The sequence below is a fragment of the Etheostoma cragini genome, chromosome 14 (assembly GCF_013103735.1).
Source record: "Etheostoma cragini isolate CJK2018 chromosome 14, CSU_Ecrag_1.0, whole genome shotgun sequence".
Lineage (NCBI taxonomy): Eukaryota > Metazoa > Chordata > Actinopteri > Perciformes > Percidae > Etheostoma > Etheostoma cragini.
The window spans coordinates 656,002-682,886 of record NC_048420.1 but is presented as its reverse complement, the minus strand read 5'-3'; the positions used below and the strand labels follow the sequence as shown (position 1 = coordinate 682,886).

The 26,885-nt window shown below is 43.2% G+C and overlaps 3 protein-coding genes across 3 annotated transcripts in view; 2 read left to right on the top strand and 1 right to left on the bottom strand.

The window, feature by feature from the left end:
• col28a1a (collagen, type XXVIII, alpha 1a) overlaps nucleotides 1-15,533 on the top strand; it is a 32,469-nt gene extending 16,936 nt beyond the window's left edge. Inside the window, exons 15-35 of the mRNA XM_034891891.1 lie at nucleotides 294-362; nucleotides 464-532; nucleotides 620-688; nucleotides 1,161-1,229; nucleotides 1,323-1,394; nucleotides 2,021-2,089; nucleotides 2,457-2,528; nucleotides 2,906-2,974; nucleotides 5,612-5,680; nucleotides 5,852-5,920; nucleotides 6,030-6,098; nucleotides 6,694-6,762; nucleotides 6,890-6,958; nucleotides 7,816-7,884; nucleotides 8,060-8,140; nucleotides 9,391-9,426; nucleotides 9,525-9,561; nucleotides 10,179-10,733; nucleotides 11,906-12,054; nucleotides 12,823-13,084; nucleotides 14,833-15,533. Of these exons, the coding sequence (XP_034747782.1) occupies nucleotides 294-362; nucleotides 464-532; nucleotides 620-688; nucleotides 1,161-1,229; nucleotides 1,323-1,394; nucleotides 2,021-2,089; nucleotides 2,457-2,528; nucleotides 2,906-2,974; nucleotides 5,612-5,680; nucleotides 5,852-5,920; nucleotides 6,030-6,098; nucleotides 6,694-6,762; nucleotides 6,890-6,958; nucleotides 7,816-7,884; nucleotides 8,060-8,140; nucleotides 9,391-9,426; nucleotides 9,525-9,561; nucleotides 10,179-10,733; nucleotides 11,906-12,054; nucleotides 12,823-13,084; nucleotides 14,833-15,005 (2,265 nt within the window). The 3' untranslated portion in view covers nucleotides 15,006-15,533. The remainder of the gene's footprint in view (nucleotides 1-293; nucleotides 363-463; nucleotides 533-619; nucleotides 689-1,160; nucleotides 1,230-1,322; nucleotides 1,395-2,020; nucleotides 2,090-2,456; nucleotides 2,529-2,905; nucleotides 2,975-5,611; nucleotides 5,681-5,851; nucleotides 5,921-6,029; nucleotides 6,099-6,693; nucleotides 6,763-6,889; nucleotides 6,959-7,815; nucleotides 7,885-8,059; nucleotides 8,141-9,390; nucleotides 9,427-9,524; nucleotides 9,562-10,178; nucleotides 10,734-11,905; nucleotides 12,055-12,822; nucleotides 13,085-14,832) is intronic.
• A 2,192-nt stretch (nucleotides 15,534-17,725) lies between these two features.
• On the bottom strand, nucleotides 17,726-19,453 carry si:dkey-202e17.1 (uncharacterized protein LOC555344 homolog). The gene is made up of 2 exons (XM_034891910.1): nucleotides 18,817-19,453; nucleotides 17,726-17,888 (listed from the first exon to the last, which is right to left on the bottom strand). Exons 1-2 carry the CDS (start codon nucleotides 19,420-19,422, stop codon nucleotides 17,730-17,732), a joined length of 765 nt encoding a protein of 254 aa, XP_034747801.1. The 5' UTR covers nucleotides 19,423-19,453; the 3' UTR covers nucleotides 17,726-17,729.
• Nucleotides 19,454-24,041: 4,588 nt separating this feature from the next.
• Nucleotides 24,042-26,885, top strand: part of sdhaf3 (succinate dehydrogenase complex assembly factor 3) — a 10,410-nt gene continuing 7,566 nt past the window's right edge. The window contains exon 1 of the mRNA XM_034891912.1: nucleotides 24,042-24,382. Within this exon, the coding sequence (XP_034747803.1) occupies nucleotides 24,206-24,382 (177 nt within the window). The 5' untranslated portion in view covers nucleotides 24,042-24,205. The remainder of the gene's footprint in view (nucleotides 24,383-26,885) is intronic.

The window sequence follows — 26,885 nt, the reverse complement described above, 5'->3', positions numbered from 1 at the left end:
CCTTATTTTGATGGTGGAGTTTGGGGATGAGCATCCTTGACATTGTTGGAGTGAATTTATTTTTCTTACTTCTCCTAGAGCGTTAATCCGAGCTGCAAAAAAATTTGCGTGTTGCCTCGGAAAAAATGCAAATGTTATGGAGGACTGACTTCTTGGACGTGGTAGTCAAAACAGTAAGGGGCACCCGTTAGTCTGAATTAGAGGAAACTCGGCACAGCTGTCCCCCAACATGCTGGGAGGGGCGAGGGCCCGTTCATCGCTGCCTGCAGCTTTAATGTTATTACTATTAACAGGGCGACCGGGGATATGAGGGTCTCAAAGGCAGCCGTGGACCTCCAGGATTTGGATACAAAGGTGATAAGGTAGGGTTAAACACGTTTGGGATCGCAGACACGCGTATGGTAGAGACCCTGTGATGCTGTGACAGATAACCTGTCTAACCTGTATCCTGTCTGACCCTCAGGGGAACCCCGGAGCCCCAGGGTTGCCAGGCATGGTGGGCTTTCCAGGGGCAGGCATCCAAGGAGATAAGGCAAGGCCAATAAACCTGTTAGGAATCTGCTCCCCCTCATTATCCTTTCATTTGTGTAGCTATATTTTGAATTCCTTTTGTCTACAGGGGGACCAGGGGCCAGCTGGGCCTTCTGGACCCAGAGGACCTCCTGGCCTGGGTATAGTTGGACCAAAGGTTAGTAGCAGTTTTTTTTCATTTCGTATGTATTTGAATAGGAACAGATGCTTTGACAACCCATTGTGTAACACATTCTCAATGTACGGCATCACAGCTCTTATGGCGATTGCTAATTTCCAATGCCATCCCTGGATGGGCTTTTTTTTTTTTTAACAAACATGGAACATTTTCACATTAAAATACAGAAAGCACAGAGGCATGTTATCAATAGCCTTTATTGGAATGTAAATGTACAGCCACACTCAGCTGCAGGAATCTGGGAGGATTCAGTCTACCCGGATGGCGCTATTTATCGGGATAGGTTGGTTTTAACGATGACAAGCCGGAATGACCCCCCCACACACACACACACACACACACACACACACACACACACACATGGAGGACCAGAAGGATTACAAAAACGTGATAAATTCTTCTGAATTCGTCCATCTCATGTGATTAGTCAGTGATTTATATGGTTTATCAGGGTGACCACGGTTTCCCTGGAGAGCCTGGACCTCAGGGAGAGAGGGGTGTTGGTGAACCAGGACCAAAGGTAGGCCAACCAAACTCCCCTTTAAAGAAAGCATGTTCAGTGAAAAAGCACAGTGGGGCCGAGGAGTTTGGAGTTAATGTGTGGTTTTTCCAGGGGGAGCCCGGGCCCGACGGGACTGCTGGGATACCTGGCATTCCTGGGGAGGATGGAGCTGTTGGGCCTAAGGTGAGTCAGGGACTGCAGGCCAAAGCTTCACATTTTGTAAGTTTTGTAAGTTATATGGTCCTGTCTCTCAGATATGGTACATACCCAGTTACCTAACAGTTAGGTAGCCTACTCTCTATATTTTGAAATGGGTAGTCATAGATATAAACTTGAGTAAATGTACTTATACTGACCTATTCCTTAGGTAACTTTGCTGCGAGGATGGTATTTTTAATCTGTGGTGACCCTGGGTGTTCCTACCTCTGATAAATGTATAGCCGGCTCTTTGAACCAATCAGGACCCAGACTTTAACTTTACTATAGTTAGAAATAAGTGAAGAGACAAAACAGGAAGTAGAAAAACAACACATAAGTAGTTGTGAACACAAAATGACCCCGCTCTGCATTATGTCCCACCTCAGCACCTCGCTTCAGCATGGTTGACATATCAAGGAAATAAAGACACAAAATCAAGTTGTCTCTTAAGGTAACTCCTGGTACACCCACGCTGAAGGTCCTGCTCGAGGTCCCTGCCGGATGTTGCTCCCCCCTCCTACACGCACACGCGTCACCAAGCAGCGCATGTTTTGCTATTTGCACATGTCGGTTTGATGCTCTGATGTGGCGCGGTCTTCTGTTTAACCTAGGGTGAGATGGGGTTGCCAGGTCTGCGAGGCCTAGAGGGAGCGCCAGGCAAAGGTTTCCCTGGTGAAAAGGTAATGCATACTCAGCCATGATCCACCTACTGCCCAGGTATTATATTTCCAGAATCTACAAGGATATCCTGATTGCTGTTTATTTAACATGAACAAAGTTGCTTTGTATGAATAGTCCGTGCATGTGGGTTTGTTGAAGAGCAAGTTGTAAAAACTGGCACGTATGCAAGTAGTTAGGTGGGAATTGTGTAAGCAGTTACAGTACATATTTACATATCAATATTGATACTTAGGCAGGTAGATGCACTGTTGACTTACTGGATTGTTGTATGTATCTTGTATTCCTTTTGAATTCAACATATCCCTTCCTATTACAGCACCAGACCTGCTGAGATGCAAGACATCATGTGCATGTGTTTTTCCACAGGGGGACAGAGGTGACCGTGGAGCGAGGGGACTTTCAGGGTCCCCAGGCCCCGTTGGACCCGCTGGAGCTAAGGTATGTGAAATACAGGTTACGCCTAAGCACTGTCAGAATAAGGACAACTACTTTATTAATCCCCTGGGGGGATTTACACACCCACGTAGGACACATACACATACACACACACAAACACACAGGATCCATGCAGTTGGAGAGTGTTTGGAGTGGGTCAGGGCCCAGTAACTGCTAAGAAATCCAAAGCATGACACTGAGCAGACATCAGTAGATGACATCACAAATGCAGTGTTGTGTTTTTTCCTGAAGCCTCCTTATCAAAGCCGGTTTACTATATTTTGATTTGATTTTAATTTAAATATTTTTTTTTGGTCTAGAGACATGAATTTACCTGTTGACAACGTGATGTCATGTAACAATAAGCCCTCTGTTTACAGGGAGAGCCTGGGAGTCCAGGGATGATGGGCCTACCTGGACTGGCCGGGCGTGGCTTACCAGGATCAAAGGTGATGGCACACACACACACACAAACACACACACACACACACACTCATGATGTGTGTGATGGGTGACATTCATATTGTTGCACAGTTCAACATGCATTGTGCTCACAATCATCTACATTTCAACATAATTTCAAACAGAATATGTAGCCTCAACCACAAACTGATGACTGGGGCGAGGTGTCCTGTGTCATCTCTGTTCCAAACTGTTGCAGCATAGCAACTAAAGCTTTTCTTCCTGCTTACAGTACTGTTACTTTTCAATTTCATGTTCACCTATTACCATAGTGCAATTTGTGATCTTTTTCCTAAACTAAACTGTTGGTTTTGGTGCCTAAACTTAACTGTTATCGCAGCATGGCGCTCACTTTTTCTGTCTAAACACCACTACTACGGCCCCAGAAAGCACCGCCACCTGGCGGTGCCTGTAGCCGGTTCACAGTCACCTGTTGGCGGCTAGACAACTGACGCTGGTAGCCAGCGTCCCGGAGCTCTGTAGAGGCTGCATACAACCAGAACCTGCTGCTGGGATTTTATCTTTCTATGGAACTATAGACTGTTCACGTTACAGCGCTTTACTTAAATACTTCTATTTTCAAAAGTATATAATGGCCAATTGTTGAGGTAGCATTGATCACTTTGAGGAAAAATAATTCAGCAGATGCATGAACATGTAGACAAGAAGGGCGGAAAGGCCAAATTAACAGCTGTTCATATTGTAAATTGAAACACAAAAACCTCCACAGCATTTTATTCCATTGTTTCTGTAAATGAGAGAAACAGCTGAGTGAAGTTATGCAAATACAGTGGATCACAGCTGATTTCCATCTAGGAAACACACTTTGGTGTTGAGGTTCTTTCAATCTCATGACCATCTGTTTTTACAGTATTCTTTATATGTAACAGTAAGTTAGTTATACTTTGACAGCAAAGATTACAGTAACCCAGACACAAACAGATTCAATGTTACGGTAGTACACACAGTTAAAGAGGTCATACTAGGGCTGATTTTGTGTTGGAAAAGGAACAACACAGTAAAGAAAGTAGGGAAGATTCCTGCACGAGGGAGAGGAAGACCAGTACCTGGAAAATTCTTTCCCTGATTCCCTTTTTTAATGAACCGTACATTCTGTCTCTGCCCGATATAAGTCGAGTGCAGATGTGAGACGAGTGCAGATGTGAGACGAGTGCAGATGTGAGACAAGTGCAGATGTTTGCCTAGTGCAGATGTGTGCCGAGTGCAGATGTGTGCCGAGTGCAGATGTGTGCCGAGTGCAGATGTTTGCCGAGTGCAGATGTTTGCCTAGTGCAGATGTCTGCCGAGTGCAGATGTGTGCCGAGTGCAGATGTGTCCCGAGTGCAGATGTGTCCCGAGTGCAGATGTGTGCCGAGTGCAGATGTGAGCCCAGTGCAGATGTGAGCCGAGTGCAGATGTGGGTCGTGCATGCTCAGATTTAAACGGCTTACGTCATAACGTGTCATAGTGAAATTAGTGAAATCCATGAAATGATAAACTTTTCTCATTCCAAACAATAACAGAAAATGAAAATCATTTCAGAAACGTAGCTATCTACAGTTGTTTGATGCTAACGTTAGCCCTTAACTCCATTCCACTGACAGCCTTTGTTGTGTTTGATGCTAACTTGTAGCCAGCAGTGAACCAACTTCCTTAAGTTGGTCCATTTCTACTGGGTACTGCATGCAGGATGTTACAAAGTAAAAGTGCAACAAGACAAGATTAAAATAACAAAAGTAAAAGTAATCATTATGCACCGTGTGTGTGTGTGTGTGTGTGTGTGTGTGTGTGTGTGTGTGTGTGTGTGTGTGTGTGTGTGTGTGTGTGTGTGTGTGTGTGTGTGTGTGTGTGTGTGTGTGTGTGTGTGTGTGTGTGTGTGTGTGTGTGTGTGTGTGTGTGTGTGTGTGTGTGTGTGTGTGTGTGTGTGTGTGTGTGTGTGTGTGTGTGTGTGTGTGTGTGTGTGTGTGTGTGTGTATAGAGAGATTTATAGGGAAGTTATTTCGTTTTTTATGTATCATATCCTTTATCCTTAGACTATTACAGATGCAATAACATTTATACAGCATTTTAATGTTCCTCCGCACGTATATATTTGTTGAATAGATTATTCTATTTTAAGAAGATCATACAGTGTGTGTGTGTGTGTGCGTGTGCGTGTGCGTGCGCGTGTGTAGAATCACAATGTGTAAAGAAACTAGTAGATAAAGGCTAATAAAGGCTATATCATGATTTATTGGAAACCAAACAAGCAATTCTATGCAATATTTGACATCCAGCCCCCCAATATAAGCCAAATTGAATGCTCCTTTGTTTAATAACCACATATTCAGTCTGTGAGATTGGTCGAATTAGGCTACTTTGATTGAATCACGAATAGTCAACTATTCAGATTCATGTCTACGATATAAATGATATACATAGACAGACACATGCAATGATCATGTCCTACAGCTGCTGAATTAGGGTACTGGCCCATTTTCCTGGTCTAATATAAGCACTGTACATAATACAAAATACAATTTTAGGGGGTATATAATGTATGTATATATACATACATAGATTGTATTGCTTATGTTATGAGCCATAATAGTGTTTGTTCACTTTTTGTTTGTTCACAAAAACAGGGGGATCCTGGGCCTACAGGACCAGCTGGACCTGTTGGGGAACCTGGAGTAGGAATCATTGGCCCGAAGGTAGCATCTATCTATCATGCCTCATTGCTTTACCCGATACTTTAATAAGGTAGGGTGGGAATGTTTGAGGTCAGTTAAATCACATTACAGTAGGTGTGCAATTTACCCACCTGCAGGTCAGTATACCGTTTGTCCCCCAGTATTTTGACTGTTCTTCTGCTCTTCCTTCAGGGTTACAAAGGAAACATAGGACCTGTGGGGCCGCCAGGAATGAAGGGAGATGGCTTCCCAGGACCACAGGTGAGAGGAAACAGCCAGCAGAAACGACGAGCACAGTTGAATGATCCTCATATTCAATGCGGGAGAAAGACTTAGGTTTGTGGATGAACATCTTTTCCTTGATCATTAGGGGCTGCCTGGCTTACCAGGAGTGCAAGGAGAGATGGGTCCTGAAGGGAAAGGACTCCCGGGAGCTAAGGTGAGGCGTGAGGTGTTTAACGAGGGCCCGGTGCGGGCCAGTCCCAGACTGATGGCAGCATTAATGTAGAGCCCAACAGTTTCTGTGTTAACACAATCATGGAAGGAATCGGGAAATTGAGAATGGAAATTAAAGATGGATGGTCGGATGGATATTGGATTTTTAAATAACCAAATATTTGTATGGAATCAGCCTTAGAAATCCTTTATCAGTCGGGCTCTACTCTCTAGAAGTGTCCTCAGAGGGACATTCACTAAGGCTCATGGGAACTGTAGTGTCATTGAAGAAGGATTTCTTAATTTAGCCATAGCTTACTGCTGTACAAGCCTGAAGCTGATTCAGAGAAGACATTTTACCATCTGACTATCTGCTTCCACACAAGTGGAGCTTAAAAAATATGACCTCCTCATAAATGTGGACATGGTTGTAAATTTCATAGCAGGCCACATGGACCGATTGAAACAGATACTGGTGAACTGTGTTTGTTTTCGCTGGAAAGAGACAATAGCGGAAATGGAACAAACTAAAATGTGTGTAAGGTGCTGTGATCAATAAGTAATGGGACGTATTTTGATTGCGTTTCTCTTTTTGCCAGGGTGACAGAGGCTCGCCGGGCGTGCCGGGGCCATCGGGCCCTCCTGGAGTTGGGCTTTATGGACCAAAGGTCAGTGTGTGTACATGCAGTCTGAAAGGATTAAATATCTTCTATTGTTCCTAGAAACCCTTTCCTCTGCATGTCATCACGATTTTAGCCGTATAACTTGAGTTGCTGTGATGTGTGGTATTCCCAGGGCTCTACAGGGCAGCCTGGCCCACCGGGCATGATGGGGCATCCAGGAGAGGGCATCCAAGGACCAAAGGTAGGCCATAAAAACACTTAGCAAAGGCTGGTATAGAGTCATTCAAAACAATGGGATCACATGTATTCAAACTACAGTTTGGTATTGTTTTTGTTTTTTTGATACCGGTGCTAAAATGATACTTTTTAAACAGTGCCAGTGTCTGAAGGGTGCCTGTACCGATACTTTCAACAACAAAAAAGGAAGACCACATAACGACTGTTGGCTTGTTTACTGCTAAGGCCATATAGTTTATATTAAATGATTTATTAAAAAGGTAATAACAATAACTTATTTCAACAGTAAATTGCTTTTAAACGACAAAAACACCCACCAGATGGGAAAAGGTATTTTACAATGACTTTGAATGCACCACTTAGGTTACCATCTGTGTTGTTTTTCCAACAGCGATAGCAGCAGACTGTTGTACGTGCTGGTGTTGGAATCCTCTCCAGTAAAATACAGTCACACTTTACACCGTGTAGCTGTCAGCATTTTAACCACTATTAGCTAGTAGGCTAACATTACCTGCTGTCAAGTGTAATGTTAACTAGCGTGACATGTGGCAGTGATGGTCCTGTTGCCTCTACCATCTGTGTCGGAGCATCAGAGGGCAGCGGACACATTTTCGTGGTACCGGTATGAGGCTATGATGCTATTCAGTGCGGTGGATACCTGTAATTTAGGCACTCAACATGAATTCCAACTATATCATATTGTTGACCAAAGGTGGGTTAGGTACAGCTCTGGTGGAGCTGAGCTGTTACATCAAACCAATCAATGTGTGGTGCTTCATTCAATGGGAAGGACTTCCACATATGTCGGTTTGCTAATGATACTCTTGACACACTAACAAAGTCATCCATCTTTATTCTTAGGGAGAGCCTGGGTTTAGGGGGCCAATGGGCCCTCGGGGGCCAATGGGGGATGGCCTTCCAGGGGAGAAGGTAAGAACAATACAGCTACTGCTTGTGCCAGTGGCTGCATGGCCTGGGACATAGTGCCTCTGATAAGCAATGCTCCAAATTTGCTCTACTAATGACTGCTTTTACACACACACACACACACACACAAACAAACATACACACACACACACACACACACACACGTACACATACACAGGGTGACAGAGGCATTGCTGGAGACCGGGGAAGGAAAGGAGACAAGGGAGACTATGGAGAACCGGGATCAACTGGACCAATGGTAATATAACATGCCCATTCTTGGAATAACATTATATAGTAATCTCCTAAGCAGTTCTACAAAAGGTCTGCAATGACAGCTCTCTGTTAATGATTTGTTTTTCAGCAATAATTAGTTTTGGGACTTTTTTTTCTTCTTCTTTTTTTTTACGCAAAAGTGGTGCGTATTTCTCCATTTCAATTGTTTTTATTGTTTAATCTCTTAAACTACAACTGTCAATAAGTATGCTTTTTTTTTATTGCAGGAAGCTTTATAAATATGTATGTACCCATCCACCTGTTTTTATAGGTATTTTTTTACAAAATTTCAAACAAAAATTCACAAATAAGTGTGTGTAGAAATGTTGCTGTATCGATAGAAACAAATAACAGCGACTAACTGAAACAGACTCGGCAAACAGCTTTTGACGAACATGTAGCATTTCAAGCGTTTTTTGTTACTGAAGAGACGGAAATGAAAACAATTTTCAAGTTTCAACCAATATGGAGATTTCAACCTCCCTTAATGGATAAGCATATAAAACATAAATGTCATATTTTCATTTAGTTTTCTACATGTTTTTCCATTGTTTGACATTTGACATGACCATCTCATTGTGCTTTCTACTTTTAAAACGGTTCAGTAATGGCACCCAGCGGGAGAATTTATCTCAATGAAATAACTCCTAATATTCACATGACAACCATGAGGGTTTTGGATGGAAACAAACATTAATTACCTGTGAAATCAGAGCGTCCCTTACAACCCGTTCTCACTCCTAACTCGTGAAATACTGATGCTTGGTCCTGTTTCTCAGAGTTGGAAACTGACGCAAAGATGTCCCTTCATCGTCTGTATGGGACGCATCGGGCAGAGCATCATCTCGTCCGCGGCGCTGTAAACGGACGTAACATGAAGAACAATAACAGTAGAGGTGTTAAACACCTGAAATCTGCATAAGGACGCAGGTTTGGGGGGGTGGATGGGTCAAACAACACAAGACCTTTAACCCGGAGACAGGGGTTCTTGTCCTGTTCTTGTCCCGCGTGTTATATTTTCTAACCCCATCCACCATCTTTTCCTAAACCTGACTGTCTGTTCTTGTGCCGTATGCCAGTTGAGCTTACGTTCCAACCAAGCATCGCTTTTTGTCTCAATGGGGGTGAGAACATGTCTCTTACATAAGCTCGCTGTGTGCCGGTCTTATGCAGATTGGCCCACACGCTGTTATCATTCCAATTCCAATTCCTAATCAGAGTTTAACGTTTCAGGGGAGGGCTGGAGAAAAAGGAGAACCCGGACTGACGGTGAGTAAAGTGACTGACACGTATGACGCTGAGCTTTCTATCTTAACATTGACATTTAAGACCCTTTTTTCTTCTTTGTCTTCTGTTTCTGCACACAGAGAGAAGAGGTCATCAGGATTATAAGGGAAATCTGTGGTAAATTACACATTTTATCAAGTTTTGCAACAGTGATCAAGTGTCAAATAAATGTAAATTAAGTCAACAAATTATTAAAAACATCTTATGATATAATGCAGTCCCAGCATTTGTACTCAGGGGTTGGATTTTCCGAGGTCAAAGGTAAAAACGCCCCCGGACCCCAGATTTCTGAACACGGAACTTGGACAATATTACAGTACAATGAGTTCACAATCTAACATGGCTGTCCTATGCATAAACAGTTGCAATATACAGTTATTAGCATCAGTCCTACACACAGTGCTGTCCCACTTCTGTCTGTGGTCCTGTTTGTATGTAAAATACAACAGTGTATGGGTTTCCAACTGGTATTGCTAACAATGGCTAACCTGGCTAGAGCTATCCCCACAATAAAAAATCAGAGTGGAACGCATTTGACACCTGGAGTATTTTATTTTAGGTTAAGCGACATTTGTAATGTAAGTTATGTAATGTTTATTCCAGGCTAATGCCTATTGCAGCATATTTGGCCAGAGAGAGTACTTTCAGTGTCACATAGCTTTGTTTTGCAGTGATTCCTGTTTTTGTATTCCTATATTAATGTATATAATTTATCTCCAACATCTGTTGCCCAGGCTGTGGTCTCAAGTGCCGATCGAGCCCTCTGGAGCTGGTGTTTGTGATTGACAGTTCCGAGAGCGTGGGTCCAGAGAACTTTGAGCTGATGAAGGACTTTGTGACCGGCGTCATCGAGCAGCTGCCTGTGAGCCGAGACGCCGGGCGGATCGGCGTGGTGCTCTACAGCCACGTGGACATGGTGGTGGTCAGCTTGCAGCAGCAGCTCAGCCGGGACGACGTCAAGGCCGCCGTCAGGAAGATGCCGTACCTCGGCGAGGGCACCTTCACGGGCAGCGCCATCCACCGCGCCAACCAGCTGTTCCTGGCCTCGCGGCCTGGCGTGAGGAAGGTAGCGGTGGTGTTAACGGACGGCCTGGCCGACGCCCGCGACGTCATGCAGTTTGAAGAAACGTCGACGGAGGCCCACGCTGAGGGGGTCGAGATGTTTGTGATAGGAGTCACGAACAAGACGGACCCTCTCTACGAAGAGTTCAGGGCCCAGATGGATGTTATTGCTTCTGACCCTGATGAAGAGCACTTCTTCCTCATAGAGGACTTCAGGACCCTCGCCAGTAAGCACTCACGCCTCAGACAAACCACAACCACACTGTTGACTAGGGTTGGGCATTGTTAGATTTTAACAATTCTGATTCCAATTCTTCCTTTTGTATCCAGTTCTTATCCATTCTGCATAGGGTTGAGTTGAGGGGTGGAGTTGAAACGGGTCACATGCTTATTTCATCGAATCTCAGATATGACAGACTTTTTTTTGATTCCGTTGTGATTTACAGTTTTACCGGGCTTTTTCTACTTAAAATTAAGCCTCAGAACAAGCGCCTGGAAGTACAGTAGTTGCTAGGGAAACCAAAGCCTAATATTCTAATAACATGAACTCACTTAATCCTAAAAGTCAATTAGGGCTGTAATCTCCCAGTGGACTAGTCGATTTATTGGTTGATACGTTCTGGCTCGAGCAAAATTCTGATTGGTCGATTTTTTGCCGTGTTATTTCATCAGGTGGAAGCAAAGACGTTATGGTCTATGGGTGGAAAGCACTTATTGCTAATGGGGGTGTTAAAAGAGCACCCTTGTTTCAGAGGTAACAGTCAGTCTTCAGAACACCCCCCTTGTTTTCTCTCTTTTGGATTAGTCCGACCCACTGGGGACAGATTGAAGAAAGAACTAGAAAGCCTTGTTTGAGTGGTTTGATGAATATTTATTTAATTGTGAGTGTTTCATTTACAGTCAGTCCTCAGTGCAAAATAATTAGGTCAAAAACGTTTAATATACTGCAAATAGCCTACCAGGACAGGTGCTGCGGGACAGTACAGTTAATTAATCTAACGGGTTTTTTCCGCCCCCCCCCCGACTGACTCAAGCACCTTCTAAATGTGCAGTTGAGCAACCAGATTGGCTGGTCCGATCTACTTATTGTATAATGCAGCGTGACTTTAGTCAAAAGGTAAAGAAACTCAAACCAGCACGCAGCAGTGCTACAGTAACGCTAAGTGCTGGCTCTCTGGATGGAAATTATGATGGGAGATGTAGTACCAAAAACTCAAAGCATGTTTATGACAACAAACCGTAGAATGACAAACTAGTAATAGGGTAACTAGTTAACATTAGCCAAGGGGGGATAACTTACTACTTTGATGTATTATTAATCCTGCTTACCATTATAAATCTTTCCTCTGTCATTGCCTTTAAAACATTATTGCTAATTATGTTGTTCATTTTGGTCCAGCTCTGGAAAGCAAAATACTGAGTCGGCTTTGTGAGCAGGATGACACGGTGGCTTTTCTCCCAAACTCTGTCTTTCTACCGATGGAAACCCCCCCAAAGGATCCAGAAGACCCCCGCTCCAAAGAGTTCCCAGTCGAGGAAAACATCCAAGTAATGCTGCTTTAACTCGTTTGGAATAATGCTATATAGAATGAGTACTATCTTCAGGTGTTGTCACATTTTCATCTTTCTGGTCTACGTATCCCTGCGTCTGCTGAATTATTTTGAATGAATTTAGAATAGCGATGTGTTATATATCTAAAATAGAAGTACTTTAAACTAAGTAAAGTGATGTTATGTGTGCCATAAAACTAGGGGTGGGAGAAAAAATCAATACAGCATAGTATTTCAATATTTTAAGTGGCAATACTGGATCGATACACCGGCGCCAAGTATGGATCTTTTATTATATATTATATATTATATATGTGATGGTCAGTTTGTCCCATTCTGCAGCGATGAAATTGAAGTGAGATGAACAAACAGAGAAATGTTTCTTTTAAGATGAAACAGAATGTTGATTAAGATTCCTTTTGGGGACGTCTTTTGAAACTGGGGAAAATTAGATGTGTGAAAAAAGGTTATAAATTACAATATATAGCAGAATATTGCAATATGTTTAAATCGCGATAATACTGTATTGTATAGGGTCCGTGGTAGTGGAGTTTAGCCAGAAAAAGTGAGCGTCATGCGGCAATGAAAAGGCATCAAAACCAATAGTTAAGTTTAGGAAAAAGATCCCAAACCAAGAATTCGTGGCTTTAAAAAGGAATTTGCACAAACTCGTTATTATAGGGTTCATTTTGGCAGCCCTGGAAACCAAATCAAACTGTGTTAAATCTTATAAGAGTGTCTGATCGGAGCTCCTCTACTTCCCAGCTTGAACTCCCCATGGAGACGGAAACCACCCCGACACCATTGTCCCACGAGGCCCAGCTGCCCGACGGGAACCTGGTCCACACTAAACTGTTGGTGGAGCCCTGGAACGAGCTGCCGGACATCACGCTGGGCTCGCCTGGGGGCCCCGGGGCCATTTCCGTGGTGGGTCGTCAGACTCCCACTGACTGGCCGTTCGAGGGTGAGAGCACTCCGGCTCTGACCAGCGCTCCCCCTCCCCCGCTGACACACTCAGCGCTGCCAGGTAAACACGCAGCTTTTTTGTTTTTTTCAGTTTTGTCATGACAAGTGCTGGTTACGGTTCATGTGTCATTACAGTTTCATGTCACTCTTATGTAGATCTTATGTAGATCACACACAAGTAAAATGGTACCTAATATAACACTCAAGGGTGTACTTTTATTATTGATACTTACATTTTACTGATAATATGCTTGTTCTTCTCCAGTACAAGTTTTAAATAACAGTATTTCTACTTGTCTATACTTAAGTAAAGGATCCGAATGCTTCTTCCACCTTTTGAAAAGAATATAAGGAGCTGAGCTTTACAATTAGGAATGTGTAGGGGGAAGGTAGTTCTGCATCCTAGACCTGTGTCCACAAGGCTGTGTCTACTCCACTCGTTCTGAGATGGGAGTAAAAACTCTTTTTGTTGTTAGCATAGCACCGTTTCTAATCGTCTTCAGCGACGCTGAGCCCTGGACCCACCGATGCTGGCCCCCAGGAAGGAACTGGTTCTGGTGGAACATTTACACCATGCAAAAGGAAACGCAACAAACTTTATTAAATGAACTTATCTGTTGACACAATACAGTAACATGTGCTATTTAAATCATACATGGTCTCTTACCAGTGCATCTCCGTGTGGACTTCATCCACAGCAACCCCACCATCAGCCCCAGAACGCCCCAGTTAGAGAGGAGATCATTTTTAATAATGTTTACTGTTTATTGATCCCCAGTGGGGAAATTACTATTTACACTCTGTTTTGGTAGTAATCACTACTCACAGGCCTGAAATACACACACATGCTCAGGGCCGATTCATGCAGAAATGGAGAGATGTCAGAGTGGGGGGGCTGCCAGCTGGAACAGCGCCTTAAGCAGTTGGGGGGTTCGGTGCCTTGCTCAAGAGCACCTGGCAGTGCCCAGGAGGTGAAGTGGCAACTCTACCGATCCACACCCCGTACTTTGGTCCATACAGGGACTTGAACCAGCGACCTTCTGGTTCCCAACCCAACTCCCTAAGGCAGGGGTCTTCAACAGGGGGTCCGCGACCCCTAGGGGGTCCGCGGAGGTACTGCATGGGGGTCGCGAAAGTTTTGGTTGATTAGACTTTTTTTTATATTTCCACCCCCCCCCCCCTGCATTTTTTTCCACCAATTGAAATGTCTTTAAATACACATTAACATGAATTCAACACACTGTACTAAAAAGATAAATGGAGGCAGAAGATGTCTTTCAGTCATCAATGCACACATGGCACTATAGGACCAGTTTGATATAACACAATTTTATACAATATATATAATTAGGGGGTCCCCGTTCCATCTCGCCATCAGTTTGGGGGTCCTTGGCCTGGAAAACGTTGAAGACCCCTGCCTTAAGGACTATAAACATATTCGTTGTAAATCTTTACAACCATTCCACCGTCCACATTTACTTAAAAACTTGCTATTCTCAATGAGTAGAACACTAGTTTGTTGTTTCCTGAAGAGAGCAGAGTGAGACAGCAAAGAGCGGACATCTTGCGCGTGGATCTCAGGATCTCAGGCTTTATCCTGGAAATGTCCTTCTGTTGGTACTGGTACGGAGTCCACTAAGATTCACCCAGGTTGTTTTTCCTCATTGTCCTCTGTTTGAACGTTATCTCTATCACTACAGGATGCGTTATGATCCGCCCCATGACAGAACAGTGAAATGCAGTTGGAAGGACGGCAGGGGTTTATTTAAGCCCAACGACTCATTTATTACACCCTTCTTGTCCTTCCAGATCGGGGGTGCAAACAGCCTCTGGACCCCGGTCCCTGTCGGCAGTACATAGTCCGGTGGTACTACGACCCCGAGGCCAACGCTTGCGCCCAGTTCTGGTACGGAGGTTGTCAGGGCAACGCAAACAACTTTGAGACTGAAGCCCGCTGCAAGACTTCCTGTGTCTACACGTAACAAACTGTGAGTTTGGAGAGAAGGGTGTGTGCAAAGCTAACATGCTCCATTACACTGAGCAACACAACAGACTGATGAGGCTGTGCTCTCACTCTGGACCAGATGGGGACGAAGAGCCGACTTGGCCCTCCCCAGTGTCTCTCGGGCTACGTTCACACTGCAGGTGTTCCTGCTCATTTTTAAACTGCTGCACATGTACCAACTGATCATTTTGGACCATTCTTCTATCTGCTCGGGGATTTAAACCTAAATATATACCTAAAAAAGAATTCAAGCTGACAGGAGTGTCACAGGACTGGTTCAAAATGTCATCCCCAAACTCAAATGCTTATGTTTTTGCTTTCTCTTTGTGCCCTCGTTGTCCTCCATACAAACACTGGACTGGACCATATGGCTCGGCTTTTGGGATCACCTCCCATAATCTAAAATCTGAAACAACAATAACAAGCAACATAACTTTTCTCTAGCTTATTAACACATTTAAATGTTAAATCTCTGCCCCGGTTTGCAGTTCAGTGCCCCCCCCCCCCCCCAATAACGTAACCCTAATTGAACAGGTCCTATCTCCTAACCAATCAGCTATCCTAACCATAAACACTGGAGGTCACATGCCTAACCCCAGCCAATCGGCTCTCCTAACATGTATACTGTAGATACATACATATACCACGCCTATATAATCAGAACAAAGGGATGTCGGAGCAGAGGGGTAATCTTTTCATAACAAAGGGACGGCGGACCACTGGGCTGGGGATTTTTGGGGTTATTGAGAGGTCGGAACAATGGAGCGTCCCCACCTGGCAGGACTCACAGGTGTGGACAGACAACATATAGAGCGGGGGTGTCAAACTCAGTTTTACTTTGGGCCCGTGGAACATGAGAATCACACAAAGTTTATTGACATGAATTTTTCAAAAATATTTTAGCTTTTCTTTAACTTTTTTTGTAGCTTTGTCCATCTTTTCTTTTACGTTTTAAAGGTTTTTTCTTACTTTTAAAGCATTTTCGTCAACACAAAGCCCTGGATAAGTCAGAAAAAAGGTTTCTTAGCCATCACAGGGTTTAGCATATCAAGCAAAACTACAGATTAGGTTTTAAAAAGCAGCTAGCCGACCCTCTGCAATCAGTTTCACGGCCTGGATATGAAACTCATTCTGGGGGACTTTCTGAGTCTGAAAGGCAGAAAATCGGTCTAATTCTGCTGTAATGTAAGTACAGTTTGAACAGTTTCTTGCCTGTCTTTTTGGTTTGGCGCTCGGCCAGGTGGCCAAAAATGATCGTAAACTAAAATAAACAAATAAATCTGTGAACCGGGTCAAAAACTGCGAGGGGCCGGATTTGGCCCGCAGGCCTTGAGTTTGACATGTGGTAAAGAGTATGTATATGTGTTTCTGTCTATTACTATGGCAACTCATTTCTGAATAACAGGTATTAACACTGTGTGTAAATCTTGTCATCTTAATTATATATTGCAGAAAGAAGTATGGCGGACATTATTACTATATCAAAAAGAACACAGGGGCAAACCATCAGAATTGAGGCTCTTTCACCTGCAATGTGAATATGGTTACTGTTGGTACAGATGTAGTTTATGGACCCACCAGTGTCTATATGTTAAACAGCTTGTGTTTAATTTGAGGGAATTGCATTCTGGGAGTTGTCTTTTTAGATCTTGTTTGTAGGTGTTTCTTTAAGATTTGCAATGCCTTTAAGAGCATCAGAACACCTAAACACACAGCTGTATTCTTAAACTCTTATGGTATTTTTAGATGTTGTAGCTTCTTCAGTGTTAATTTCTTAAGCTGTAGTTGTTTTAGTTCTTAACATAAATTTGTTAACCTCTATTATGATGAATGTTGTATGAAAAGAGACACACTTGACTGTAAAATAAAGTGTTTTATTGTTTAACACTGTAAACGTGCCAGAAGGAATAGGAAACTTAAAACATGCTAGTTCAACAAAATAAAAGATTTCTTCTTTTTTTTCAAAAAAATGAAATATAATTTCTTTCATTTGGATCAGTGGTTCTCAACCTGGGGATCGGGTCCCCCAAGCAGGTCGCAAGATAATTTTTATGGGGTCTGCAGATGGTTGTGGAGAACAAAATTAAAATAACATGACTGGACTAGACTGAGGAATGTTTTTACATTACTGTGGGAGTTTGGTACGTTCCCTGTCTTATATTCACAGCTTCATTCACAGGAAGGGGTCTGAAGCCGGGTTCCCCCCCCCCCTCAAAGGGACTCACCATCTCCAGACCCTTCTTGGTATGACTACAGACATGCTCTACCTTATGGGGTCGTACACGAGCCTCACGCTCCTCCCAATGCCATCCCAGATTTATCATAATAAAGTCCATATCAACCAATCAATGAATATTCCAACCTGGTAAAGGAGCCCAGGATTGGAATCCTGTTGGCTCCATCAGGGTCATTAAGGGGCGCAGGTGTTCTGGAGGCCGGCGGGGTGCTCTGCATCCAGAGTACTGGATCCATGTGATATGTGGTGTAACCGTCTGAGGTCACTAAAACACCGCCTACAAAGCCTCGGGAGCGTTACACACCAACACACAAGATCAAAAGGTTGCAGAAAGGTGGGCACATTTACGCATGGAAGTTCTTCATAAATCCCGACTTTTGCAAGTAATGTTGCAACCACAAATGTAACTCTGCTTCACGCAACCTTTGCATGTGTAACGGGTTTTATAAATGAGGCCCCAGCATTTTATGTAGACACAGTTGTGTGAAATTCTTCACTATCCGGATTAAATCTGTATTTGTATCCATATGGCCGCAGGTGGTACGTCAGGTACTCCAAAACGTACAGCTGGACGGCGTAAATGTAGTGAAAGGACACAACCAAATCTGAGCAGCAGCCTGGACCCTGGAGAGACAGAGAGAGAAACACTTGAGAGGTGTGCAGGTATGTTCCAGACTGCTCCGACAGCACGGAGCCAGTGGTGACTCAGCAGCTTTGGATGCACAAGTAAATGTAACAATCACACCAGCTGTTGCAACCTTAAGTATCATTAAAGTATTGAAGTAACTACATGTAACTTTTGAATGTGTCTGAAACGGTGTACTGTTCCATCTGAGGATCAGAAATCAGGTAGATGCCGTTACAGTACAACATTCCTAAAGGTCACAGATTTCAATGTAACACCGGAAAAGCCTGTCAGTGCATCCAGCCGGGTGAAGTGGAGCAGGAGATATATTTATATAGACCTAACTGTATTTAAATGTTTCTTTAGAAGTTATCTGCTGTAGTTATGGCTGATACTGGGGCAGGGCCATCACAGGAAAGAAGGAAATGAACAAAGAACTAAAAGATGAAAGGGAGAGTGACGGAGGACAAGCAAAAAACGGAGTCAGTCTCGGTTGAGGGTATAACAGCCCCCAATGGGAGGCATGAACACCTTTTTCATTGGAGCCTATTGTGGTCTCCTGTTATAAAGGTAAAAGTGTCTTCCTTTTAGAATGATGGGGGTGGCTTCATTGTTGGGGCTATGTTTTTATGTTACTCTTGTCCTTTTCTTTACTGTTATGAATTTGCACATAAAGCATTAATAAAAAGAAATGTAAAGTCATTGCAGGTTTAATCAAATACACAGAAAGCATTAACATCAGGGACACAACATTGCATCATGCTCACTAACTGACTTCATTTAGAAAATAATTCACGATTACACTCTTATATTGGGGGGTGCGGAGTCGTCCGCTGGACATCTTGAGTCACTGAGCTTGTTCTGTGGGATTTCTTAAGACCAGTCTAAAGAGATTCTCATCAGGAACTTGTGTATTGTGTTGCATACCTCTACTGGAGTATAATGGTCGTAAATCCGATACCAAGGCCGTGGTCTCGGGGGCCTTCTGACCAGGTACCGGTCTGGAGGATAAGGATGGAATGTTTGTCTCCCCATCACGTCTCTGGAGTCAGCGGGCTTCACCTCCATCGTCTCCATACATTTTCCCAGAGCCATGTCCTCGATGTTGGAGAAGTGGGTACATGCCCCAGTGTTAAACCCTGTGACAAATCTCCTGAGTGCCTCCTTACTGAGGACATACCCTGCTCCCCCACTCATGTAGCCCTGCCTGATGAAGGGGGTAAACCTCCTGCCCAGGTATAACGGCTTTTCTGGATCATACTTGGACAACATGTAGCGTAGATTCTCCATGACCACAAAGGTGTCATCGTCCGCCTTCAGGAACCAGTCTGCGTGGTCCAGGTGGTGCTGGTGGACGTACTGAAAGGCTCTGATGGTCTTCCAGTACAGATTGTCCCTCCCCTCGCTCACGTTCAGCGCCACAGTGGGGAAGTCAGTCTTCACAGAGCTCATGTACAGCACCTTGTTGCAGCGCTTGGCCCATGTTTCCCGGATGTGCTTGGTGCGAGATTCCAAGTTCTTGGGACCCGTCATGATCCAGCACAGTACCCGTGTTGTGTTAGGGGGGTTACTGTTCTTAACTGGAAACATGTCAGAACAAAGTATCAGAAATGTGCTGCATGGACATTACAGTTCTGTGTGTTTAAGACCTGAGGATTATCAGTACAGTAAACCTGGACTAGACTCAACCACATTCACTCTAAACATGCTCAGTTTTATTCTTATTACACACGTGAAGAAGCAAAACCCTCAACCCAAAGAAGATGGACGGAGGAGTCCCTCGCAACGCACACACGCATAAATAATAGGTAAAAGAAAAAAAGTAATTTCATTTTTGAATACTAGTTTCTAATTTTATGATGTTACAGTTCCCTCCAATGTACAGTATGTCATGTTACAATTCACCCAGGGTATAATATAATGTTACATTTCCCTCCAATGTACAGTATGTCATGTTACAATTCACCCAGGGTATAATATAATGTTACATTTCACCCCAGGGTATAATATAATGTTACATTTCACCCCAGGGTATATTATAATGTTACATTTCACCCCAGGGTATATATCATAATGTTACATTTCACCCCAGGGTATATTATAATGTTACATTTCACCCCATGTTATATTATATTGTTACATTTCACCCCAGGGTATATCATAATGTTACATTTCACCCCAGGGTATATCATAATGTTACATTTCACCCCAGGGTATATATCATAGTGTTACATTTCACCCCAGGGTATATCATAATGTTACATTTCACCCCAGGGTATAATATAATGTTACATTTCACCCCATGTTATATTATATTGTTACATTTCACCCCAGGGTATATCATAATGTTACATTTCACCCCAGGGTATATCATAATGTTACATTCGACCCAAGGGTACTACTACGGGGTACTTAGTAACACTTTCCTCCCTGTGTTTGGCTGTAAACTATGCATTTTCTGTTTGGCTTGCAGAGATGACAGCTACACCATTTATTGGCAAACACATCAAACTAGTTTGTATCAAATGTTTAACGCAGAGAATTAAAAGAGTTCCGAGATATCCAAGCTATCTTAACCTCAACCACTTGAGGTCAAATGCCTAACGCCAACCAGTCAAGCTGATCCGTAGAGCAGGTCTTTGCGTGCCCATAGTGGGATTCGTAATTTTGCAAGGAGCGAATTCGTGCACATACACCTTAGTCGGGGTAATATGTTGTTCTACCCTACGCTGCAGTGGTTTTTGACCCCAAAATAGAAGAGAGCAGTTGGAAGTAACAGCGCCAAGAACAACACAAGCTTTAACCCTTTAAACACTGTGGGCTTTGCCATGGCAAGATCTATCAAGCACAGACAATGTAGGACATGTACAGTGTGGAAACGTTGTCCATGTTCTCCCCTCTTTGCAAATTTGTTTTTAAGAAAACTCCTTATTCCGACCATTTGTATGTTGGCAGAGGGCCACAACTGCACCAGAGGTAGAGTTACTACTGTCTCTGCTCATGTGTACAGGAAGAACTCACAGTCTAGTTGCAAAATATCGAATTCCCACCATGGCTACGCCAAGACCTGCCGATTGGTTGGGGTTAGGCATCTGACCTTGAGTGGTTAAAGTCAGGAGAGCCGATTGGTCAGGGGATAGGACCTAAACAAATGGGGTTGTGTTACCTAGCGTAAGGCCAGTAAATGCTATTAAAGAGCAGGTCACTTAATAAAGAAGTTAGCCCATCTAGGTCTGTTATGTGAACTCTGGTTTTAGCTGTGGCCTGGTGTTCACACGCCTTAACCTGAAAGGAACTGGGATTTTAAACTGCATGGAAGCGCACTGTGTTCTTATCATCGTCTTTAGAGAGAGAGCATCAGCACCTTGTAACAACACGGCACAGTCTTCTTCTGCAGTTGGATTTTGATAAGCCAAGAGAGCACTTTTCAACCCGTCAAACAGAGGCGGGTAGACCACAGCAGGACCAGAAGACCGGTCCAGCTCTGACAAATACATCCTTTACTGGTTCAGATGGTCTAAAGAAGGCGTGCTGTTGCAGATAGATTTGGTTCATTTCGCTCTAGTGTACTTTTATTTTCCCTTTTGTTGAAATGACTACACTGAAGCTATTTCAGCAAAAACGTTCTCGTCTATTGTCCCTTGTTACATTTCTATTTCATTTACATGTTGCAGACTTAGAGTTTCCTCTGATTATACTAATAGTCAGCAGCATTCCATTTCATAAAGGTCGGCACTCCCTTTCTTTGCTGTACACTTTATGACTAATTGTGAAAGCAAGAGGTACATGGTTCAGGTTCAAGACCTTAAGGGGAAATAAAACCACAACATTAAGAGTTGAAGTCCCAGTGGGCCTAATGTGCAGAAGTTACCTAGTCTTAACAGGGTTAAGCAGAGAGACAGCAGAGGGGACGAAGGACAGTTTCTATCTATTAGTTTTGGCTGGCGGGAACCGGAGGCCGGCAACTTAAATTCTACATTCAGGGGGTGAGAACCATCAGACATCATGGATTCTGCCTTTTAAAGCACATGTCTGTTGTCCAGATCAGTTTTTGTCTTCTGAAACTGAAAACCTCGACTCTGTGGGGGCAAAACTTAAAAAATATTCTTTTATAGAGTGAAATGTTTTAGATGTAACTCTTACAAAAACACGTCCCTAAATGACTCCATGTGCATTATGTTTTATGATTTTATACAGTTGGGAAGATGTCCTGGGATGTAATGCTATATGCTACGGCCCGTCCTGTCCACATGTCAGGAGACAAATAAACGAGAAGAGAGAGATTTGCTACCCTCCTCCTTTGAAAAAAGAAAAAGAAAAGAACTAAAGCCTTGCTATTGTTCAAAAGATTTTTTACACAACACACAACATGTAGATTTATTTTATGACAATTTAACATTGATATAACAACATTTTATATACTATATACTGTATATTATGCATTGATTTCCCCTTTTAGGGAAACTGTTTTTAACAGACAATGTCAACACCAGGAACTACTGCTCTAATTGAAAATGGAAGCAAAGACATGACATCAGCCATAAAACGTGCATATTATAAATAAAAACCCAGTGGACTAAAGTCTGGAGACGATGCGTACCTGTGTGTACGGGCTGTGTACCGGGTTCGACCTCATGCTCCGCAGCCCTCATGAAGTAGGAGACTTGTTGTGTTGAGAGGTTTGAGTCCAACAGAAAGCGAAGGGAAAGAAATCCCATCATGAGTCCCGTGATGAAGAATAAACTAGACGCCATGCTCCTCATCCTCCTGATTTACCTGTCGGACACAGTGAGGAACTAGTCCGATGGTGCAGGTCCTCTCCGACCTGCAAGATGGAGCCTCTAATAAAATAGGACAGCTGAAGCTAAAATGATAACTTACTGCAATAGAACCGTAATAATATATTTGATCAAATACTTTAAGGTCAGAACATACTTGAGATATTTGAGTTATATATGAGTAACAATCAGAAGTTATTTACCTGAGCCTTCAGACAAGAGATGCAGCGTGCACTCATCCAGTCACACAGCTGTCCCCGTCCGTCTGATTCATGACAGGTGGAGCTCAAATAAACACATCCTGACATCATCAGGATGTGCTAGAGACGAGGGACATGAAGCATGACAGCTCCACTCTGTCCCACGCGACTCCCATAGAGTGGAAAAGTAGGCCCAGTCCCTTGCAGCTGACCCCCCAGATTCAGATTCTAGTCAGGATAAGAGTAGTAGTAGGGATTATGGGGTGTGATTAACCCAACCAGGAAAGAAATTACCTCTGCACCCAACTGGATGGACCCCCAACCAAGTTTGAGTCTGTCATATCTTGCTGTGTTGTTTTGTGTCCAGTCCTTGCAAACAATTGCCCCTCTGGGACAATAAAGTAACCTTGACCCTACCTACTGATAAGGGACTGTTTGCTTTTTATGGAATGGACCACAAGAGGAAAATAGGGGAGGATCGTGTCTTTTTCTTCACCATGAGAAGAGGGTCACTAAACTTGTTTTGGTCTTGGGGTGGGGGGGTGGTCACCCAACTTTTGTAGTCATGAACAAAGTGGCTTGTTTGGGTGCATACTTTTCCATAGAGGTTATTAGTCTGGATTAGGGATGGACTGATTATTGGCCCTGGCTGATTTTCGGGACGTTTTTGGCAGTTTGCAGATGATCTGCATGAGCATTTTATTTGCCTGGTAACTGATAAAGAGTGAATTAAAAAGTGGTGTACTTATTTTTTACAACCTGGTCATGGATGAGCTCCGAGGCTTTCTGTTTGCTCTTCAGACAAGAGACAGCAAACTCAGTCGGAGACGCTGCTCTCACCAGCTGCGTCCCCTGTTTGTCTCCTAAGACAGGTGGAGCTAAAACACACACATCCTGATACCATCCCGGGGAGAAGGATGTGATAGTACCTGCATGGGACTGTAGTACACGGTGCTCATGTTGGACCCTGATATAAGATACTGTATGAGCAAGAAACGAAGGAAAACATATGTATTTGTGGGAGGGCACCTGGGGAAATGTATAGATACTTTATTAACTGCAGAGAAAATAGAAATGTTGTGTTAAATGTTTTTTAATAGATCTGGAGTCTGTGGTGAGGTGCTGCTTCCGGCCGGTAGGTGGCGGGCACGCGCCCTTTAGCTCGTTTCAACCAGAGTAAGAAGGTTCATTTCCGGGATAAACAAGGACATGTTTTGAGTAACTATCCTTGGGAATGTCTTTCTGTCTCTGTCCTTTAACGCCGTTATGTCTGTCGGCTGTTAACAGTTGATTCAAACAGTCCCCGGTATAACCCGTTAGTCCGCGGTCCTCGACGTTATGGCGGCTTCTGCTCACGTCTCCAAAGTCCGCTCATTGTACAAGAGGATTCTGGTCCTGCACCGGTTCCTGCCCATCGATCTAAGAGCCCTCGGGGACCAGTATGTGAAGGACGAGTTCAGGAGAAGCAAAGGGGCGTCGTCCGAGGAGGTGAAGTGCTTCATGACCGAGTGGGAGGTAAACCGTGTCAGACCTAAGCTAGAAGTCCACCAACCAAACCCCGTTCAGGAGTCTCTCAATTTAACCCTCATGTTGTCCTCATGTTGCCCTCACGTTGTCCTCATGTTGTCTTTATGTTGACCTCATGTTGCCCTCATGTCCCCATGTTGTCCCCATGTTGCCCTCACGTTGTCCTCATGTTGCCCCCACGTTGACCTCACGTTGACCTCATGTATCCCTCACGTTGTCCTCATGTTGTCCCTGTGTTGCCCTCGTGTTGCCCTTGTGTTGTCCCCATGTTGTCCTCACGTTGTCCTCATGTTGCCCCCACGTTGACCTCACGTTGACCTCATGTATCCCTCACGTTGTCTTCATGTTGTCCCTGTGTTGCCCTCGTGTTGCCCCCATGTTGTCCTCATGTTGACCTCATGTCCCCATGTTGTCCCCATGTTGTCCTCATGTTGCCCTCATGTTGTCCTCATGTCGACCTCATGTCCCCATGTTGTCCCCATGTTGTCCTCATGTTGTCCCCATGTTGTCCCCATGTTGTCCTCATGTTGACCTCATGTCGACCTCATGTCCTCATGTTGTCCTCATGTTGACCTCATGTTGACCTCATGTCGACCTCATGTCCTCATGTTGTCCTCATGTTGACCTCATGTCGACCTCATGTCCTCATGTTGTCCTCATGTTGACCTCATGTCGACCTCATGTCCCCATGTTGTCCTCATGTTGTCCTCATTTTGTCTTGTTCTTTTTAATTCCCCAAAATAACATGATTGATTCCACCCAACGCTCTTTGCCAAGTACAAATCTCTACTTTCATTAATTTTGGGGCGTCTTCTTCAATTTTATAGCATTTGAAAACAAACTAAAGTGTTTTTGAAACGGTAGTAGTATTATTATATGTAGTAGTAGTAGTATTATATGTAGTAGTAGTATTATATGTATGTATATATAAAGTAGTATTGGTATTAAATATAAATAGTATTGAGTAAAAGTTGACATATTCCAGTCTGTGATTATCATCAACATCCATTCCTTTAATTTTAGTCTCAATAATTCCTTATTTGGGTTTTTCTAACTCAAACATTAGGTATAATTTCCTATAAATGAGGATATTGACCATAAATTCCAAAAATAACTGTGAAACTAAAGTTAATAAGTTAGTGTTACGTAGTTTTGAATACGTCAAAAAAGAGACAAACATTGAAAAAAAGCAGCAAAAGTGTTGAAAAAAGGGAGAAAAACTTAAGAAAGAGTTAAAAACATTAATAAAAGTGTCAACAGAAGTGTTGATTTTCCATTTGGACGGTAAAGACAACCCAAGGGTTAATTTGACATGATTGTTGAAAGGCTCACTGTGCTACTCTAGACTCAGACACACATTTTCATCCTTTTTTTTGTTACTAGCAGCACAATTTATTAATTCATAAGTTCTCATTAGCCTCGTTATTCCCTGCTCATATCCGACATGAGGACAGAGGTATTCAACTAAGGGTTGCCTGTGGGTCTCTAGCCTGAATTAGCCACACTGGCTTCATTAAGTGTATCAAGTTGTTTTTTATGAGTTAATATTTTATCTTTTGATAAAGAAGGATGCATTATATTGGTAGATTACAAACAACGTTTGTTCTCAGTGGGTGTTAAAATAACCCTCTTCATAACTAGCCTGGTCCTCCCAGACTCTGGTCCATTTTTAGTTTCACCTGTCATGATGTAGTCTTTGAAGGCCGATGCATAGACAGTAATAAACAGGATGAATTATTATATCCGTGTTATGTCAGCCCTTCACCACATGAGGGCAGAGCAGCTTCACTAACCAGTGAGTCCCACTAAGGGACTGGAAGGTGTGCTAGTAGGGGGGTTAGAGTTTTCACCTCCAGCGTAAACCTGCTCAACATGTGTCATTGTTGGTAGTTTATTATTATTATTATTATTATTATTATTATTATTATTATTATTATTATTATTATTATCTTCAGACTGTCAGGGAAGGTCTGTAGGGAAGTGACTTTCACTGTCCGCTTTAGGAATGTTTCATATTAAATATATCAGAGATAATCAGATCCTCTTGGCCAATATTCTCTTGTTATGTAAACAGGGAAACAATGAGCTGTCATGTTATAATGCTTTAAGGTAAAAGTACCTGTAACAAACTTTATGGGCTCACTTCTAAATGAAAACATCAGCCCGGTGCATTCCAAAAAAATAGTTAGGGTTTCTGCTTGGCTGTCCAATTTACAGGATACGTTCTCATACGCATAAGATTGCAAAATTGGTATTGTAACTTAAAGTTCCCTAACATATTGGATATTGATTCCAACGTGTAATCAAATGGGGACGCAGGCAGTGTGAACGCAGACGTAAGCGGGATCTCTCCTTCTGCGTTAAATTGACGCCGTGACTACGTACGTATGTACGTGGAGATTCGGATCCTACGCCGTGGCCTGACGTGCACCTACTGAAATACGTAACTACACGATGCTCAGCCGGGGCTTGGTAGCGTTGCATTCACCCC